The sequence below is a fragment of the Rhipicephalus microplus genome, chromosome 10, assembly GCF_043290135.1.
Source record: "Rhipicephalus microplus isolate Deutch F79 chromosome 10, USDA_Rmic, whole genome shotgun sequence".
NCBI classification, from domain to species: Eukaryota; Metazoa; Arthropoda; class Arachnida; order Ixodida; family Ixodidae; genus Rhipicephalus; species Rhipicephalus microplus.
Window position 1 is genome coordinate 43786225 of NC_134709.1, and position 19286 is coordinate 43805510.

At 45.1% G+C, this 19286-nt stretch overlaps 1 protein-coding gene across 3 annotated transcripts in view; it reads left to right on the forward strand.

The window, feature by feature from the left end:
- Positions 1–1526: 1526 nt before the first annotated feature.
- LOC119181222 (E3 ubiquitin-protein ligase rfwd3.S) overlaps positions 1527–19286 on the forward strand; it is a 40721-nt gene continuing 22961 nt past the window's right edge. The window contains exons 1-4 of one of the 3 annotated variants that reach the window (XM_037432402.2): positions 1527–1664; positions 8558–8795; positions 11963–12107; positions 12815–12981. In XM_037432402.2, coding sequence (XP_037288299.2) covers positions 8574–8795; positions 11963–12107; positions 12815–12981 — 534 coding nt within the window. In that variant the 5' untranslated portion in view covers positions 1527–1664; positions 8558–8573. Of the gene's footprint in view, positions 1665–1922; positions 2009–2886; positions 2929–8557; positions 8796–11962; positions 12108–12814; positions 12982–19286 lie in introns of those variants that run through there. The other 2 variants (XM_075875567.1, XM_075875566.1) reach the window with 2 other exon arrangements.

Genomic DNA, 19286 nt, shown 5'->3' on the forward strand with positions numbered 1-19286 from the left:
TATTTACAATATTCTAAGCACAAACTTTGCATTTCTCCAAGTCACAGCACCCCTCACTCTGAGTTTGCGCCCCCCCCCCCTCTGTCTCCCCCCCCTCCCGTCCGGACTCCTATGGTTGCGGGAATCCATTTTTCGAGAAGGGGGCTTTGCATTTGTTCTCTTCTTTCATATACTCCCTCTCCCACCCCCAAGCAATCTGCTCAGTGCTGTTCTTTCTCGTGGGTGAGAAGCAAAGTAGATCGAAACAAACGGTACCCTCATAGAAGATTTAGAAGATTCTCAATTTGCACTTCTTGCCCCTAGCAGCTGTCAGCAGAGTGTGATGACCATGGTTGCTCGTTTTTCATGTGTAGACTGGTGTAGACATTGACACAAGAGGACCGCGTGCAGCACTTTCTTCAGCTCCGCAGGACTGCAGAAGTTAAACAAAAGCAACAATAACGATACTTTATTTGTACCAAGTTAGAGCATGCATGCCCTAGGCATCGCATAGGGTTGGAGTGCTGAGACCTTGTGCTCCACGCTCAACCTGAACTTTCGGACCGCACTACGGGAAGTGTCTTCCGGGCAGCTGTCAATATGTGGAGCCAACACGGAGGAGCAGCACGAACCGCTCCTTATTTTCCTTATTGGTAAGCATACGTACGGTCGGTCAGTGGCGTCGGGGTTCCCTTTTGGCCAAACCAGAGACAAGATGTAAGCGAAAGTAGTAATGTGCCTCGAGTTAGCAATTTTAATTCAGTGTGTTTCCTTAAATTGCGTAGCTATAGAAGAACAGTGAATGAGTGACTCATTCACTGATATTTCCTCGGGGGCCGGGATTCACTTTAGTGAGATTCAGAGGCCACTAACTTGGTGGGCATGTAACCTGCTGATCAGGAGCGTGCGCCGAAGTCGGCCCTCTACGGCACCAGTGCCTGCACAAAACGGAACCAATAGCCGCATGCAGTAAGTTTATGCGCGCTTGTAGCACTGAAGACCTAGCTTGTAGGATACATATCCCAGATGCATGAATACTTTGAGCGTTACCGGCGTTACTTCTGTTTTATAAGCATCGCAGGTCACACAGTGTGTCGTACCAAAGAGTGCCATAGTGTTTTAGACTATAATACTTGTATGGAAATACATGACAGGTACCGTGCATCCTGCTGCAAAGCGAAAGGAGTGTTCCGATAAACGCAGCCACAGGCTGCGTGTCACATCAGGCAACCATGCGCCAGGCCTGCTGAGTTTGGTTCTCGCTTTAGTACGCGCCGAGTTGAAACAAGAGTTGTTTTGAGCTGCTAATTTTGCGTGAAGTCGTCGATCGATCAAGCAAAAAGGTGCACCACCCTGGAAATTCGATATTCAGTCAATCACCCGCTAATCCTTGTAGCCGCGTTCAGGCGCTTGCCGTCGCAAAGCGCCCGTTGCAGCAATCTCGTTAACTCTCGCCGAGAGTTGACGGACCCGAATATCGCATTTTCCGTTCGCAACTTGCGCTCTCCGGGGTTATCCTTAACTCGACTGGAAATTTCAGTCAATTTCAGCGTTGAAATTCCGGTGCACTTCACTTCATGCAGGTAAATAAGATTGCCCTTTCGCGCCGCCCGCGTAGATGCTGAAGAAGATCGTCCCGTCATGTACAGCTGACTAGCCCTCTGCCTGCTTCACTTGCGAAACAGGTAACTAAAAGTGATTGTCCATTTACCGCCGTGTTGCATTTGTCTGCAAAAGTGTTCAAGTTCTTCTCGTGTGGTTTGACTCGAGCCTTCGCCACTAGCCCACTCCACTGTTGAGCTACAAGTGGTCAATCGTTTTGCTTGCTGGTGCCGCTTATATATCCATTCCCTAGTTCTAACTCCAAACTGTGCCGCTGTTACGTGCATTCGTCATAAAAACTCGTGTGAAATACACGAGGCTTCGTTTCCCAGTACCTCTGGATACCTATGCGCCTTAGGAGGTCCACTACTGGTTCAAAAAACAAAGAAAAGTGACCGCTCCCGTATACTGTGTGCACTGTTATCCCGTACGTTCGGTTTTGTTTATGAAGTGCTATCATTTATGGTAACCGGTGTTTTCGTATATGTTAGTTTGTTTTGCTGCTGTTTGTATTCGTGCGCAAGTTGATGAAACGTTGCGGCTCGGTGCCCACCTAATGTTAAAAATATCGCGTAAAGTGCTGACGCGCTTAGCTTCGTCGCCTGATGTTTAGCGATTATTAGCGTTCCGGGCGCTTTCATCAATGCGCTGTCCGCTAAGGGGCTTTGGCCCTGTGAAGAAAAGAGTAAGTAAATTAAAGTGCACCATTACTTCAGTTGAAGCTTACGCTGGCATATTTATGGTGGCCTTTCGTACGCTTAAGAATTCAAAATGTACGGATTTAGAATTGAAAGTGCCAAAGCAGTAGCAAACAATTAGCTTCAGTTATATGTTTCTGCACGTCCTCATCGGAAAACGTTGAATAGTCAATGTTGGGGCTGTTGAAGATGCTAGGAGTTTCGTATTGGCTACTGATAGAATGTGTGGTATGCTGTTTGCTGTCGAATATTCTTACGGCAGCCTCTCTTTTTTCTTTTTTCAACAACTAGCTCAGAAGTTACTTTTTTTTATCTTGCTGTTGTCGGTTGGGCTTCTATTAGTTTTGTGTACGATCTTGAAAATAGTTGAGTGAGTCTGATTGTAAGGTTAAACTTCCGAATTGTCACTCCAAATATAAGGGCTTCTCAATGTGGTATTAAATTTGGGGCACTACACTGCTGTGGAAACCGTCTGAACAGGCAATACCTCGGATGTAAAAATGTTCTTGTCCTTTGAGTGTACATGAATTTTGTTCCGTTTTGTTTTTTTCTTTTTCGCCAAAGTACAGTGCAATCCTAAATGCCAAACATCTTCTTGCCCCTAATTCAGGACAAGAGCCTGAAAAAAAAAAAAAAATTGCCTCCAAATGTGAGTACCCGTCATGTTTTGAATGTAAGCAGTGGGCACTCAAGCCAATGCTGTGAGATCATTTAAAAAAATGTTTAAAAAAATGTTTGTAACTGCAAACAGCCTCCCAAATATTAGCCATTGCGACATGCTTGAAGCAACAGCGGCTGATTTATGTGTGAAACATCGAAGTTTTCAAAAGCTTAGAATTACGCAGTCCATCTGCTCTTTTACGTGTTTATGATTTCAAACTTGCTTAGCTAACAAGGATAGAAAAATTTTTCTTGATAAGTATTTGTAGTATTGGCTCTTTTACATTAAACCCTTAGGCTGCCATTGTCTCAGGGGAAGGGGAAGGAGGAAAAAAACTTGTGTTCACAGTGCAGAAACTGTATGTTGACGATGGCTGCACATAAATTCTGAATATATGGGGTACTCCAACGGTTACCTGGAGAATGGATCCTGTCTTTATCAAGCCCTCGACTTCAGAAGCACAATACCATAACCATCAAGCCTCAGCGAAGCTCGGAAGAAAAGTGAATGAAATTATTGCATCCACAGCTATCGCTTGTATATTTCCTAATCGGTATGCTAAAGAGAGTAGCATAATGAATTCTGTCTCAATCTTGTGAGCCTCTCAACATGAATGGTAACCTTGTAGGTTTTGCAACCTCATGCATCACATAAACTGACTTCCGTGTAATGAGCGCCACTTGCATGTGATTTACGGGGTTTCTGGAAACAACAGCCTTCGTCCTTGCAGTAAGTCTAATTCATAAATAAGCGTAAAGGCTAAAACTAATCGTACACTCGGCTGTGGGGTACCATACTTTTGCAGATATTGTTTGTGCTAACGAAACGCAGAACATTTTTGTGATCAGCACGCCGCACCCTGGAAACTCGGAATCCTACGCTAAAGTGGAGCAAGTTCGGATGGAAGAAAAGCTCCTCGAAGTGTGAACTTAGCTGACGCCGCCCGGGCATACGTGCATGGGAGTTGTTCGGGGTATTGACCCTGATCTTTCTGACGACTGGCTTAGCGAGCTCTTCGTGCAGGCAAGAAATCTGAAAGTTGTTGGAGTATGGCGCATCAAGCAAAGGCCGACGGTAATCATCCTGTTTGACGGAATGAAAGTTCCAACACTGATAACAACGCGAAGCCCGTCCTTTGTCCTAACTAAAGAAAGCATGTCCAAGCCGAGGACAAAGTGACTCACCAGAACTTTCCGAGGCCGGAAGAGGAAATATGGTGGCCAACTTTCCTTCTAAACAAACGGCATAAGATGCGACAGGAATTCTGCCAAATATTAGTCTTGCTTCGAAGTTTAATGTTTGATTGAATATTAGTCTTGCTTTGAAGTTTAATGTTTGATTGTTTGGCGAGAGCTCCATGCTGAAGTGCGCAGCTTTTAAAGAACCCCTAAACGACCGAGAGGTTGAAGTTTAGGTGTAGTGTTTCAATAGTGCATGAGTATTGAACAAGCGTGCTGGCGTGAGAATGTTTCGAAATGGTGCCATAAGGGAGCTGCATGCATTTGATGATTTTGAGGGGTTTGCTCGTTTTGATTTTTTCTTCTTTATGCTCCGTTCGTCAACTCGTCTCTTATTTTGGCCTGGTGCTCTTCCTGGTCATGCAGGGGGGAAGAGTGGAAAGCAGACGAGCTGATGAATATGTCACAGCAAACATTCAAGGAGCTGAACAATGTAGAAAGGCCCGGAGAGGAGAAGATATTTTTTAATTTTATTTGTGGGGCACCCATGGTTTCTTGCACTGCCACCTTTGTTATTGTTCATTGTGACATCATTCTGAAGAATTTTTTTAAGACGATTCTTTCATAGGAACCTTCGAGGCAAAAATTTTGGTCTGTCTGGCTGTCTGTCTGCCTATCTGTACATTTGTCTGTTTGTCCACCCTAAGTGATACCTTAAATGGCACCAAATGACACCACAAAAGGCCGACCTTATCCCCAGTGCCCACCAATATTGCTCATGATTTAGCGTTCATACTTATGCGATTGTCAATTAAAAAGCAATTATTGCGCATATCTGATGCGCCATAACAACACGTCAATATTCTGTATGTGTGTCTCTTTACTAGAAAAGGCATACATAAGTAATTCTAGACGATGCAATGCTTGCACGAAAAGGCAAGTGTTTTCAACGCTTTGCTAAGACGACATGGTGGTGGCACCTACGCGTCGTCTGACTTCATCTCGAGGATCAAGTGGATACCCGATTTGTGCGGCTAGGCCATGTTTTCGCCTTTTTATTGGAGTTTTTCGCCCCGTGCCACGGTGGCGCTCGGCTTGACCTGCCAAGTGAGACGCTGCGAAGATGCCGCTCGAGGACATGGTTTTCAGCGAAGACATGTCCAGGCAAGAGACATGTCCCTGGCCCTAATGCCAGCAATAGTGCCAACCGCCCAGTGCACCCGAAGGGGCCGATAAACAAGCTCATCGCCGCGCCGCGTCTGCCGCGACTGCCTAAAGATCACTACCGGGTTGTCGTCCGCCCCAAAGGAGGAATGGTCGTGCGCAAGGTCAGTTGACTGAAGGTTACCGAAGCTTTGGTGATGGTTGCTTGTCTTGGCCCGCTGCAGGCTGAAGAGGGTATTGTTCGTGCTATTCAAACGCAGAACTTTTTGTGATCAGCACGCTGCACGCTGGGAACACGGAATCTTATGCTAAAGTGAAGGGAATTCGGGTGGGAGAAAAGCTCCACAAAGTGTGAACTTTGTGACCCTGACCTCTCTGACGACTGGCTTGGCGAGCTCTTCGTGCACGCAAGAAATCTGAAAGTTCTTAGAGTACAGCACATCAAGCAAAGGGCGGACGGTAATAATCCTGTTTGACAGAATGAAAGTTCCAAACTGCGCTATGTGTGGGACAACCTTGATTCGGCGCACCGTCTACCGACGACAGATTGACGCCTGTCGAACCTGCGGTAAGTTGGGCAATCGCTCGGATGTTAGTCCTACTCCTACCGTTATCAGCTGCCGGAACTGGGGGGGTCTTATCACCTGAAAATCACACCTGCCAGCCAACGTGCTCCATCTGTGGAGGAGCACATCCGACGGCGGATCGGGCCTGCAAAAGCAGGTACCAGGTCCCTTACATCATTTGGCGTAGAAGAGCAAACAAGCAGCTTGGGGAGTTCGTGCCACAGCAAGCAGACGGGTCTTGGTTCAACCAGGGGGTTGAATCTGGTACCCCTGGGTGGGGTGCGGGTCACCACTCTCGCTCGAGGAATCAGTCGGCCTCCTGTGTCCGGATTCAGCATGGACCTACCTGGGCTGATCGAGTGGGTCACCAACGTGAGTCTCGCACTATCGTGCAGCGCCAGCTGCCATTGCAAGATACCGCTAGGATACTGCTGATAGAGCGTGAGAAGGCAACTCTGAGGAGTGAGCTTCAGGAGATTAAAGCTCTAGTTGAGGAGCTTAGACAGCGTGGACGCATGGTGGACGCGGCAGTGAATGTTCAGCAGGCAGACGCGCAACCTAGAGGCAATAAGAGAAAGGCCGCTGACTCTCCGGTAGATTTCGAGAAGGAGCTCAGCGACTTTAAACAAGAAATTACAGGAGTGGTCCGCGAAATTAAGGATGCCATCGTTGGTGTGATCTCTGTCATCCAGACCCTCTCTACAAGGGTGGAAGTGGTGGAACAAAACTTAAGTAGAAATCATGGCGCAGGAAAATAAGGAGTTACAGATTTGGCAATAGAATTGCATGACCTACCTCAGGAAGAAGGCAGTCTTGCAGCAGTTCATTAGCTCGCAGGTGAATAAGCCAGCCATAATACTGCTCCAGGAGACCCTTAAAGCAGAAATGACCCTCCGTGGTTATCGCTCCGTGGCGTGCTGGGGGGAAGGAAAAGGAGGGGTCACCACTCTTGTTTCCAAAGAGTTCTCTTTTGAGGTTTGCAATGTACATCTGGATTTAAAGGTAAAACACATATTTATTTAGTTAATTCCAAACTCTATTTATTTAGTTAATTCCAAACTCTCGGCTTAAAGAGCACCTCTTCATACTGAACGTTTATAGCTCACCATCAGACACTCGGGAAACTTTCAATGCGCTTCTGTGCAAAGCCTCCAAAATCGCCGGCTCGGCTCCGTTTACAGTAGCTGGCGATTTCGATGGGGCTATATTCGTAACCCGGCTGAGGGGACGGCGCTTCTGCAGCATACTAATAATCTCAGCCTGTTACTTGTTACTGATCACAACTTTGCCACTCGTCTGGGCAATTCTGTAGTGAGGGACACCGCGCCAGACTTGGCTTTTGTCAGGAACGTCGAGCTCCCCCTCCGGCAGAACTTGCATGAGAACTTGGGGAGCGACCATTTCATTGTGTCGGTCTCTCTCGAGGTTAAGGCACCGCTGCCGCGGGTTTTCAAAGTTGTTGATTGGGGCGCCTTTCGAGAAATTCGAAAGTGGAATGAAAATAACAACGATGACCTTGGCCAGCTATTCGAGCAGCTTAAGGCAGACATTAAAACTGTCACTAAGGTGGTGCTCATGGATATTAAAACGGATCGCATGGACAGTTGCCTAGCTAGGCTAGTGACTCAACAGGCGGCTCAGAAGGAAAATTGCTTTACTCAATAAAGAGATTGAATCATACAGCCATACCCTAGCCAGACAACAATGGGATGAGGTCTGTAATGCTGTTGACGGGCAGATGCGATCAGGGGCTAAGTGGAACATTCTCAAGCATCTCCTAGGAGATAGGCAAACTAAAGCTAATCAGAGACACACTGCTGACCGTCTCATTCACAAGAAAGGTCTGCTGGGCTCTCCGATGATCACATCTTGCAACAGTTGGCCAATAGGTACCTGCCCCTGAAGGCTTCCACGGGGCAGACTACCCAGATTGCTGAGAAGGCGGAGCTGGACTCCCCCTTTAGCGTAGCAGAGGTCAGGGCTGTCCTTTTTGGTCTTAACGGGAAGTAGGCTCCTGGGCCAAATGGTATTACTAACAAGTTACTTAAAAATTTGGACGATAGATCTCTTGAGGTACTAACTGATGAGGTCAACCAGGTTTGGGAGTCGGGGCAGATGCCGCAGGAGTGGTGAATGGCCTCTGTCGTCCTCATTCCTAAGCCTGGTAAACCTCTCGAGCTCGACACACCTTCTCCTCCCTATGAGGGAGAAAAGTGGCAAGGCCATGCGGAAATTTGAAACCGGCTAGAACCGATGTTCTAACCCCTATAACTTCCTTAATATATCACATATTAGCGAAATTCTTGTGGCAGCATGTACACAAAGCAATAGTGCACATATAATTTATAACAATTTTTGCACCTCTTGGTTGTTTACTGGCCCTTTAAAAAGTGCATAGAGGATCCACCCAGACTACTGAAGCTTTGCAGTCAATTGTCCCTGCCACTAAAGTAGTGGCCCAGCTCATGCACGTGGCATTGCTTTCTGAAGGCTGAATCCCCAGCCGTATGGCTTATCACGTCAGTCGGGAGTACACGCCCATTGCTGCAGGCTTGTGTGCATCTGCCTTTGAGGAGAAATTGCTGTAGACTTCTGAAGTTGTATTCGACTATAAATGGTACTGCCAAAGTCGTAAAAAGTATGCTGTCATTGCTGATGCCTCTTTGGAGTACACTGTGAAGTGTGTCGCATTTTTTTCTCTTAACGCAGGTCCTCTGACATTGAGATGTCCGTTGTGGAGCTCTCCGGCGACTCTGAGGATGAGGGCAGCCAGTGGAACACAGATGCGTCGATCTCGGACAGTGATAGAACAGTGAGCAACGAGCAGGACAGCAGCACAGATTTGTCGGACAACGACCAGGACCTCTTCTCCGACTCCGAAGAATACACGACCGACAGCTCCAATCTCATCCACCTGCAAGTGGGCGTCGGCAACATGAGCGACCTCGTAAGTGCGGAATGTGCTAGTTGCAGAAACAATTTTGCTGTTTTGGTGGTGCGACTGCGTCGTATTTCACCAATGGTAGGAAGAAACTGATGGTGTTCCTTATGCACCCGCCTGATGCATTCATCTCGAAGGTGAAATTCATATTCTCCTTCTTTTTCTTAAAAGCTGCCGTATTGGAACCTCCATCGCCTCCCTCTGAAGTCTTTCTGCAACTAACGTGTTTTTGTGATGCCTTCAGGATAGCAGGCATTGCAAGCTTCTTGCCTTCCATCTTGTTTTGCACTTCCATCGGGAATGACTCACTTTTGAGCAAGCAATGATGTTGTGATAACGTCACCATGGGGTAGGTGATGTGACGTTACCTGACATTATAGCGATGTCATGATTACGTCACAAATTTTAGCGCTCCATAAGGTCATTATGACGTTGTATGGCCGCGTCATCATCTGATTATATTTTGCATCGTTCGGGTTGACGCCGCCGATGTGGGACTTTGGTCAGTTTTCTCAATTGGTGAAGTATCTAAGGATTTCGCCTTAAAAAGTGAAAACATTCATCTTTGATAGTGCGGTGGTGCCGTCTTGCAATATCTATATAGGCAGTTAAATCCCGAGAAAAAGTACCAGCTCTGCCCACAGCCATGACTGTCCCTCCCTCGGAGAGAAATTGTAATAAAGGGACACTAAGGAGGAAAACATTTTTCTTAATAATAGTAAATTACCTTTTCACAATTCAGAAATCACCGCATTCGCCATGAGAAGATGTTCGGTAAGCAAGAAAACGTGCATAGAGACAATGCGGGTGGCATTGCCATCATGAAATTCCTGCAGTAAACTGTGTGATGTCATAAATTCTGGCGGTATTTACTAAGGCCTACGTAGCTCCTAATAGGTAATAATGAAGCACAATGTCTGCTGATGAAGCCAGAGGTTATCAAATTTTGGGAAATTCTATCGAGCCAATGCCGACAAATTTTGACAAATACGTTTTGAAATTCGTTACGTCATGAACTCAAGTTTCGGCACGAAATTTAGAAATAGTATTTGGATGTTAATTTCATCCTCTATGAATAAGCTTCTGATGGTGTAATATTAATGAGATTAGAGTTCCCGAAGAACACTTTATCAATCTAAACCATTTCAGTGTTTCACTTTAGTGTTCCTTTAATGCTCCATCAAGCAGAACTTTATTGCACGACATCGAGCGAGTGATTGTTTCAGATAGTTCGCTTTTCCATATGTAGAGGCACATATTAGTTTCTGGTTGTCGCAGGTTGAACATACAAAGGGAAACTTTGCGTGTTGTCTGTTAGTGCTCTTCAACGTTGGTCTTAGTTTGGAAACTTGAATGCCCTAGCAAATTTTGTCAGCGTTATTGACATTGGTTCTCAGCCAAACGTAATGTTCGAAAGAGTAATGATCGATCTTTAATTCTTCGTATGCTGTAGCGAAGAGGAATGCTATAGTGGAGCACCCTCTCCAGTGGCATTTAGTGGGTCAGCCTCTACCGCGCATTGCTATCGCGCTGCCCTCTCTCATGGTGTCTGTGACTTCAGACGTTGATTGAGCCACCAGTTGACTCTTATGCCAGCGTTCAATAAACACCATTACAGTGCGTATCTAAATCAAAATCAGTCGAGAAAAAGTGCTTACGATTCAAGGGTAAACCAGCCAGCATAACTACCTTTCGCATGTGAACGGCATGCGCACGGCATGCGCACGTGGTTTTTGTGGGTGGAGCATACATTTGTGCTGAGCTTAAGCTGAGTTTAGACTTGAAACAAACAGTGAACGCTGGTATGAGATCACAACAAGGGGGCTGTAGTTGTCCACTGGTGTTCGTAAGAGATATTGCACAAATTACTAAAAAAAAAAAAAACACCGAAATCAGAAAAAAAAATATCCAGGATTGCATGGAGTTTTAACCTGGGTCTTCTTCGTGCCAGCCTAGTATTCTACCTCTGAGCCATGCTTATGTGCCAAAAACCCTATACAAGTGTCATGTCGGGAAGAAACCATGTTAACATATGCAATATAACATGGCAGAAGAATAAGATAACGACCAGGCGTCACACAATATGAACTGCATTACAAGTGGGGTGTTGAATGCTTCCAGCGCATTGCAAAGGGCACAGCCCTTGTTCTTCATCTTCATCGACCACCAAATCAATCAATGGAGTACTGGGTACCTTGCAAGCGTACTTGTATTAGTAGTAACCCCTAGAGAGTTTGCAATAGTTTCTAGAAATGGTGCTCTTCCAGCTTTCGCTGTGACTGTGCTGTGCTCTCCGTGCATGCTTGGCGTTTTTACAAGTTAACTGACTCAGGCATGCATTACTTGAGTGTGCATCTAGTACGCCGGCTGCCACTGTACGTGATGTAGAAAGAAATGAAACACTTGGCGGTCATCTGTCTGTAGAGACTGGAAGGATTATGGTGATATACCTTTTGGTCTTTGCGGTATTGAGGAAATGTCCAATATCTGATTATGCGACTAAAAGTTGGCACTAAGATTACTACAACAAGCTTAATAACAATCAAGAAATCGGCCAGTGCTCGTAGGGCCTGCTTGTGTCTCCGGCATATTTCGAGTTCTCCCATTGCTATCCAACTGGTAGCTAAGCACAGTGGTTCGTTAGCGTGCATAGCTTACTGGAGCAGAGTGGTGTGTGGTGTAGTGATGCTAGCCGAGCACAGACCCTCTGAAGGAAAAGGAATGCAGAATTTACCTCGTTATGCAGCGCAGTAGTGAAGCACTTCTATTAGGATGTGAGTAAAAAGCGTTTGTCACCGTCACAGTCATGCGGGCCGACTGACTCTCACTGCAATTGACACTCAGCTTTTTCTGTTGCATCATTTCCCTCTCATACGCTCCTTAAACTTTCCCCTGGAATAGCAATGGTAGAATTCAAAATACGCAAGTTTCGTAGCTGCGGGCCGATGACGGTGCATCGTAATCAAAGAAGTGAAAGTTGATCTTCGCACAGTAGTCTGGCTTTCCCGCTAAATGAAGTGCGATATTAGGCTCCGATGTTTGCAGGAGCCTTGTCTGTATGACCGGAATTTTTTAGTAAGCTTGAAAAGTCTTTCAGAGTGAATTTGAATCTGTCGCTCACCTGTGTACTACTAGACCGTGCGTGAATACCACTGATTGTTGCCATTTTGCAGGAAGACTTAGGCGACTCGGACTCCTCGTCCGTTCAAGTGCTCTCAGAAGCCGAACAGCTCGACGTCTCTAGCGTGGTCGAAGTGTGGACTGACCGTGGTGACGAGCCACCTGATGAAAATGAAGATGACCAAAGCGTGTCGTCAGGTGATTTCAACTTTGGCCTGTTTTTCAACTCTTTCTTTCTTATTGGTGTAGCTTTTTTTCACATCATTATGATTGCTGCTTTGAGTAACTGATTACGTGTTAGATTAGTCTGCTGTTTGTTTTGACAAATGCAAATAATGTTGATGCAGCTCTTTTCAAATAGGCCGTCACTGATTTCTGTTACTGATGCCCCGCCGCCGTGGTCTTGTGGCTAAGGTACTCGGCTGCTGACCCGCAGGTCGCGGGTTCGAATCCCGGCTGCGGCGGCTGCATTTCCGATGGAGGCGGAAATGTTGTAGGCCCGTGTGCTCAGATTTGGGTGCACGTTAAAGAACCCCAGGTGGTCGAAATTTTCGGAGCCCTCCATTACGGCGTCTCTCATAATCATATGGTGGTTTTGGGACGTTAAACCCCACATATCAATCAATCATTTCTGTTACTGATTTCTGCGCGGCCCAAACTGTGGCAACACGGAGCAAGCGAAATTGTATTCCGTATCAAGTCGTAAGGTACAGGCTCCCAAGATGACACAGGTGCCGTGTTTTTCTTTTTCAGCTCATAGGCCCATGCAGAGGGCCAGGGTTCAAATCCAACTGTTATTTTGTTGCCATACCTGCGTTCCTTGCCTTCTCTCATGATCAATTCCTATAGACTGGCTCAAATTTCTGTCGTTCTGAGTGGGTGGTGCCTTTGTCGAATTGCTGCAGAAGTCCGCTCAGAGCCGGATAACCCGGACACTGAAGTCGAAGAAAACGATGAGCCACAGGCAGAAACTGCGGCGGCGGCTTTACCGAGTGAGCAGCAACCGGAGCAGCAACTGGCGTTGCAGCCTGTGCCCGCGCACGAACGGAGTGCTTCTGATGAAGAAGGAACCGTGAGTATTGAAGCATCGGCTCCTCAACCCCTTTACAAGCAAAGCGAGGAAGTACCTGTAGAGCAGTGCTGTCATAATGTATGAAATGCACTTAGATTTAGAATATTCATTGGAAACATAACTTGGGACAGAATTAACTCTATGGGACAGAATTAACTCCAGCTGTCACCATACATCCACAATCATTAAATTGAAATTGGTTGAAAGAAAAAAAAAAGTGTTTCTGTTTCTATAATGTATTGCCAACAGTAGGTGACATTATCTGTAATTAAAGCAACCTTAGGAGACATTTAATAAGTAATAAGCGGGTGTGCCAGGACAAAGCTGTTTATTAGAGCTGTGCTAATACTCTCATATCTCGTTATAACGAAGTTGAAAAGAACCCACAATCATTTCGTTATGTCCATTATTTCATTATATTGTCATGACTAAAGGCCGGGCAAGAGGACCACAAAGTGATGAGCGTGGACAGCACCCACGGTTGCTCCGAGAAAGACGACGTCGAAGCGGCTGCTCTTTTGTTCTGTTAATAGAGACCTTGTTTTTCCTGGTCGCACCCGCGTCCCGTGTCCTGTTATTTTCATGTCGCAACAATATCGATTATAACAGTTTGTGGCAATGTATGCTCAGATGGGCACACACCTATAAGCATGCTAAGAAAGAAACCGCCTCGCGGACGATGTACCGCTACGTGGCCACGCGTGCGATGGAAAATAAACACAGTCGAATCTCATCAATTCAAACACGCTTAATTCAAACTTCCGGTTAATTTGAACTCAAGCTGAGGTCCCGTCAAAGCTATGTGTATTCTAATGGGTGAAAACGCCCTGTAATTCGAATGTGCAAGCACTTTAATTCGAACATGCCGCGCTCCGAAAATGCTCTCAGTACCATGTCCAATTCCACAGCGGCACCTCTCATTGCTGTGCGCGGAGAAGGAAAAAAAGAAAAGGAAAGAAAAGACTGTGGCGGATTGTTTGATCTCTCTCAAATGTCGACCTGCGACGCGCCTGTGCCACGCTTTGCCCTTTTCTGTCTCTTCACGAAGAGACCCTTCTCCTTTCAAGGCCGCACGTGCGGAGAGAGAGGAAAAAAGAAAACTGTCGCGGAGAGTCCTCCTTTCTCGGTGCGGAGGGTAGCAGCCGAGATGCCGTCGTTGCCGTTGTCTTTAAGTCACGCAAGTGAAAGAGAAATCGCTTTGCACTGCGCCACTGCTTCTTCGTCATGTGAGCCGCTGAGTGCTTCCTCAATCCTCTCCGCTGGCTGTGTGAGGAGAACAGCTCTCTCGGCCGCGCGTGGCGTGGCTGTAAGGTCGGCGCAGGAGTTTTGAAAGAGCCGCACCGAATGAGCGTCAAACTCCGCAGAAAACGATATACTTAACACACTACAGTCTTTTTTTTATAGACTTTTTGATAGACTAATTTTTTTGTTATATCCATTTACCGGTCAATTTTACTTCATTACAACGAGGTTTAAAACGCATGGTTCTCAATGGAGCTTTCAAGTGGAATTTCATTTACTTCCTTATATCCATTATTTTGTTATATCCTGTTACTTTATGACGAGGCTTGAGTGTAGTAATATTTTGGATGCGAAGCAAATTTGAATATTGAAGTGTGAGTGCAAATAAAATCGGATATTTTTCTAATACTTCGAAGTAAAACTGCAGAAGAAAAAAAAAAAAAGCTGGAGAGGATTCTCAAGCACATTCTTATAAAACAGCAACATTCTGGCTAGGGTGATGAAGTGCTGGTGAGTTGGTGTTTCATAGCTATCTTATCAAGAATGATGCAATGCAGAGGCCATATTGAATTTATGTACATGATTTGGCACAACTAAAGTGTCTCCAACAGCAATTTACACAGGAATGGCAGAGATGCTATTTACTTCAGCCTCTCCCCTTCTTTCAATTTCTCTGGAAGCGCAACTGTTGCGGTGGATAAGGGTGCGCTCGTTTTGAGGCGGAAGTTCCAAATGTCTCCTGTAGATGTCAATATATGTATCAGAACATCTGAAATTTTGGATGCTAAAACTTTTTGGCACGTGATATTTCATACATCCTACTCATATTTCAGGACCAAAGGAGCATTATTTGAGCCCCCAGCTATGGCACATTTATCATCTCCGTGTTGGAACCAGAGTTTATTTTTTTTTTAACGCACTTGCGAATGTAGCAGAGGTTGAAAGGCAGCTTTGCCGCATCACGAGAGTGTGGTGGGGTGAAGCATAATAAAAATTTGAAGGGGTCATTGTCAATTTGACATTGACTGTATTTGTCTTTGGGACGTTCGAATTGCTTCGAATAGTAAAATTGGAGGGCAATTTGAATCGAATAGTGAACACTATTAGGAAAATATTCGAAATTTTGAATATTTGCACAGCTTTACTCTTTATAGAATGGAGGGGATGATTGGGGGGTTTGCTACATATCATCGCATGAAAAAAAAAATGCTTTGTGGATACTTCTCTAGAAGTAAGTTTGGTGACTGTGGGCAACACCTCGAAGAACCCTGAAAAGCAGCTTTGTCTCAGGCTGCCCGTGGCTTTGTGTAGAACTTGAGCATACCATTCTCACCAGGTATGTAGCTGCAGCGAGCGTTACATTCCTTGTGTGTTAGCCATGTGATACCGCTGTAGCTGGAGATGGCATCAGTTTTTGTCCTTCTGCTGCGCTGTTAAAACAAAGCCAGTTGTACATGAAAATTTGTTTGCTATGTTATGTTCCTGGTCCTTGCTTCACTTGATGAAATGACTCTCGATGCCTGTCATTCTATCCTTGTCAAAGGTGACTAGCCAAAAAAGGCACATAAAAAACTATAAGTGTCCAAGGAAAAATATATATATATATATATCTTTGTTGCCCACTGACTCGAACTTGTGTACAGAGAAGTTGAATAGCTAACTACAATAAAATATTAGAATTCATAAAAAGTGTAGGTTTTATTAATGCAGATCTAGAGGAGCCAAAGTGCAAAGCTCGATCATTTTCAAAGGAATACTGAATGGTAATCGGAAAAAAAAGGGATACTGAATGGTAATCAGAAAAACTGACAGAAACATCGAAATTTTACTTGGAAGTAGTGACTCTTTTGATGAACACAATTTATTTCACCTATTTTCGGACATTTGGCTGTATTTTTGGCGGCACGCCAGCGCGAGCCGTGCCATCATGATGGCAGCCGAGCGTGCTGGGTGTACGAGTTAATGTCCTCATCTTCCCTTCTCACTATCTTTTACATCACACTTCCCTCATTCCACAAAGGTGCTGAGGCATTCTCCATCATTTAGTGAAGTGCTGTTGCCTGTCAGTGCCATTTGCAGTGGTTCCGAAACAGTAGTTGGAGTTCGGTTAGCTAAGAGATGGGGGCGACGGCTGGCATTGTTTGCGTGCCCATTTGCAGCATATGAAACTTACCAAAATGTTGCCTCCTTTAGTGCACTGCATGGCCGCTAGACGTGGAAGTTTGTGAGGAGCGCATTAAAATTAATATTTACCTCCGCGAAAGGTGTCTATCGATTTCAGTGCCTAGTCTTTCAATTTGGCTAAAAATCTTGGTGGCAAAAAGTTTGTTCATTATCTCTTTAAGCACGAGCAAAAAGCTGGAGAAATAGTGCGTTTTTTTCTGTGTGGAACTCGTAAAATGTTGTTTTAAATGTTGCTTTGTTGTTAATATCACTAACCTTCTGAATTTTATCTTAAAAATAGCTGTGAAACAGCCAGAGTGGTGGTGGTAGCAATACCGTGCCATCAGCTTGTTATTTGTTCCTAATACATAATGATTCATATGCATACTCATGAAGCTGCCTTGCCGTTATAATGCTGAATCGTTGAGCTGTACAGTGAGATTATTAGTAGATAAGCCGTAGTACTGAAACAGCTCCTTATATTTATCCTTCATATAAAACCTGGCTTAATCTTGAAAAATGCAGTGGGCCTTGCTCTGCAAACAAACATCATAAGAACCAAGGGCACCTTTTTAGATGTGAAGCAGCTCTTTGACTAGCCTGTGTAACGCTGTCTCTCTGTACGAGTGGCATCACACTCCTCTCTGAGTGCACGCTGACATCACTCTCTCCCTCGCCTGCCGCGCACTCGCTCCGCTGTTGCGACCGCCGCTCTCTATACCGTCGACTCGTCGGTTCACGCGCAATAAACCTGACGCACGCCTAGCGTACACGTTTAAACATGTCCGTACATGCCACCTCTCTCTTGCTTCACCCTCTCCACCGCTCGCAACGCTCGAGTGCACATCGAGTGGTAACACTCTTTCGGCTCGTTTGTCTGCGATGGAGTGGACGCCAGAAGACGATGCTCCTTCACCTGCTGAAACTACTGCCGATGCGATTACTTCTAACTTGGCCATCGCGGGCATTGCGAGGGTTAGCGAAGCCGAGCGCGTTCGCTAATGGCGACGTCGTTTACTCAACTTAAACGCTACACCGAGTTTCGCTTCAAACCATTCTTGCAGCACCCGTCGATGCCCATTTCAACAGGGTCAACGCCATGCGCACCGCTACTGCTTCGCATCCCATCAGGTTTCCCTTCGGGGAGATAGTCCAAGTTTCTTGAACTGTTGTTGGTTGCAAGGCACCTATTTGTGTGTATGTACTGAAGTTTTTCAATCACATTTGACTTTTTTCTGCTTTGGAAAGTTGTACAAGCTCTTTGCAGTGATAACATATTAAGTAAGGCTGGTTTGTTCTCTGCTTTTAATCTATGCACATTGCACGTGTATCTTTTGCAGACTGATGAGCTTGGAGTAAGTAATAAAAAAAAGAAAAACTTTTAAGCAACTTCTCTCTTAGTCAAGCATAAATCAGCAATGCTTGTGTGCCATAGCATACGTCTAATTATCTCTGTACTTCTACTCCTAGATCAATCAATGAACACGAATAGTTTTGTTGTCAGCCTATTAGTTTGCTGTTCGTACCAGTTTGGCCAGATGTTAAAAAGATGATGAATTAAAGCAGGAAGTTTGGGTGCTGGTTGCTTGGCATCATTGAATACTATCAGTGTGCATATTTTGATAGCTGACTACAGTAAAATTATAGACATTGTAGAAATCTTAGATTACCATGTTGTAGATCTGTACCAATCTCCACGCAAATTTTTGTATATCAAATGGAAGTGTATGTGTGATGAAAAGTTTGCCATAACACTAGGCGTCTTTAGTACTGAAACTGGATAGACATTTTGGTTATATCTTGCTGGGAACGACACACAAACTAAAGTAGTGCGACCTCATAGTGTAACCTCTAACAATGGGTGATGTCTTAGGCGTGCCCTAGATCTTAGTTTTAGTGGGGTGGAATTCGTCAGTGGCTGTGACTTAGATGGCTTCAACTGCAGAAGCGTTATATGTCATTAAACTCTTCATTGGGCCAATGTTCACCTAACAAAATGGTTAAAACTTGCAGTACGATGATAGTGGCGAGCGCAGTCATTGGTCATTGAAAATTTTATCTACAAGTCTGATGATTTTGCTTTCTATACATGAATAGTGGTACATCCCAGATGGTGAAAAGCAGGAATTTACCAGGTTTACCGACTTGTTGTTCTAAGGCTGTATTGAAGGCAGGAAATCTGACTTATCACCAATTTTCGATCTGCAACCTCTCGCAGAACACATGCATTGATCTGGGAGGCCTCTTGCGTTTTTAATACTACATGGCAGTCCTCTCTCTGATAATGAACGGCTACAGGGAGAACTTTTCACTTTGCTGCTCCAAGCTCTGTGGGCTTTTCATATCCTTCACAATGTAACACTGCTGTGCTGCGCTTAGACTAATTGAAGCAAGACTGGTGAGGAGACGCACAAATGGTTCCCACTTACACGTGCATTGCGCTGTGGGCATCGTGAGGTTGTAACAAACGTGGGGGTGCCATCGCTGTTGCAATTGGTGTGTATCTAGTCACATAGATGTTTTATGCGAATGCACATGAATGTTAGTAACATTTGTCTGGGGGCCACAGCAGCCATCTTTATAAATGATCTCTTTCTGACATGGAAGCCACAACAACGTTTATTGAAAGTACCAGCACGTCTTGTTTATTTGGGACCACTCCAGATGCTTTATGCTTTTGTTTTTCTGGAAAGGCAGTGATAGGGATAACTAAAATAGTAGCTAACCAGTCATGTGACCAAGACCGGGCAACTGGCTCATTATTCTACTCGCTCAAACACGAATCGAGTTGTGAGTCTTGAATAGGTCTGGGTGGGTTACATTTCGGAGAGTCTGAATCTAGTGAGTCTGGTTGAAAAAAAATTAGAATGAGCCTTAATCCGAGTGAGACTGGTTGAGCA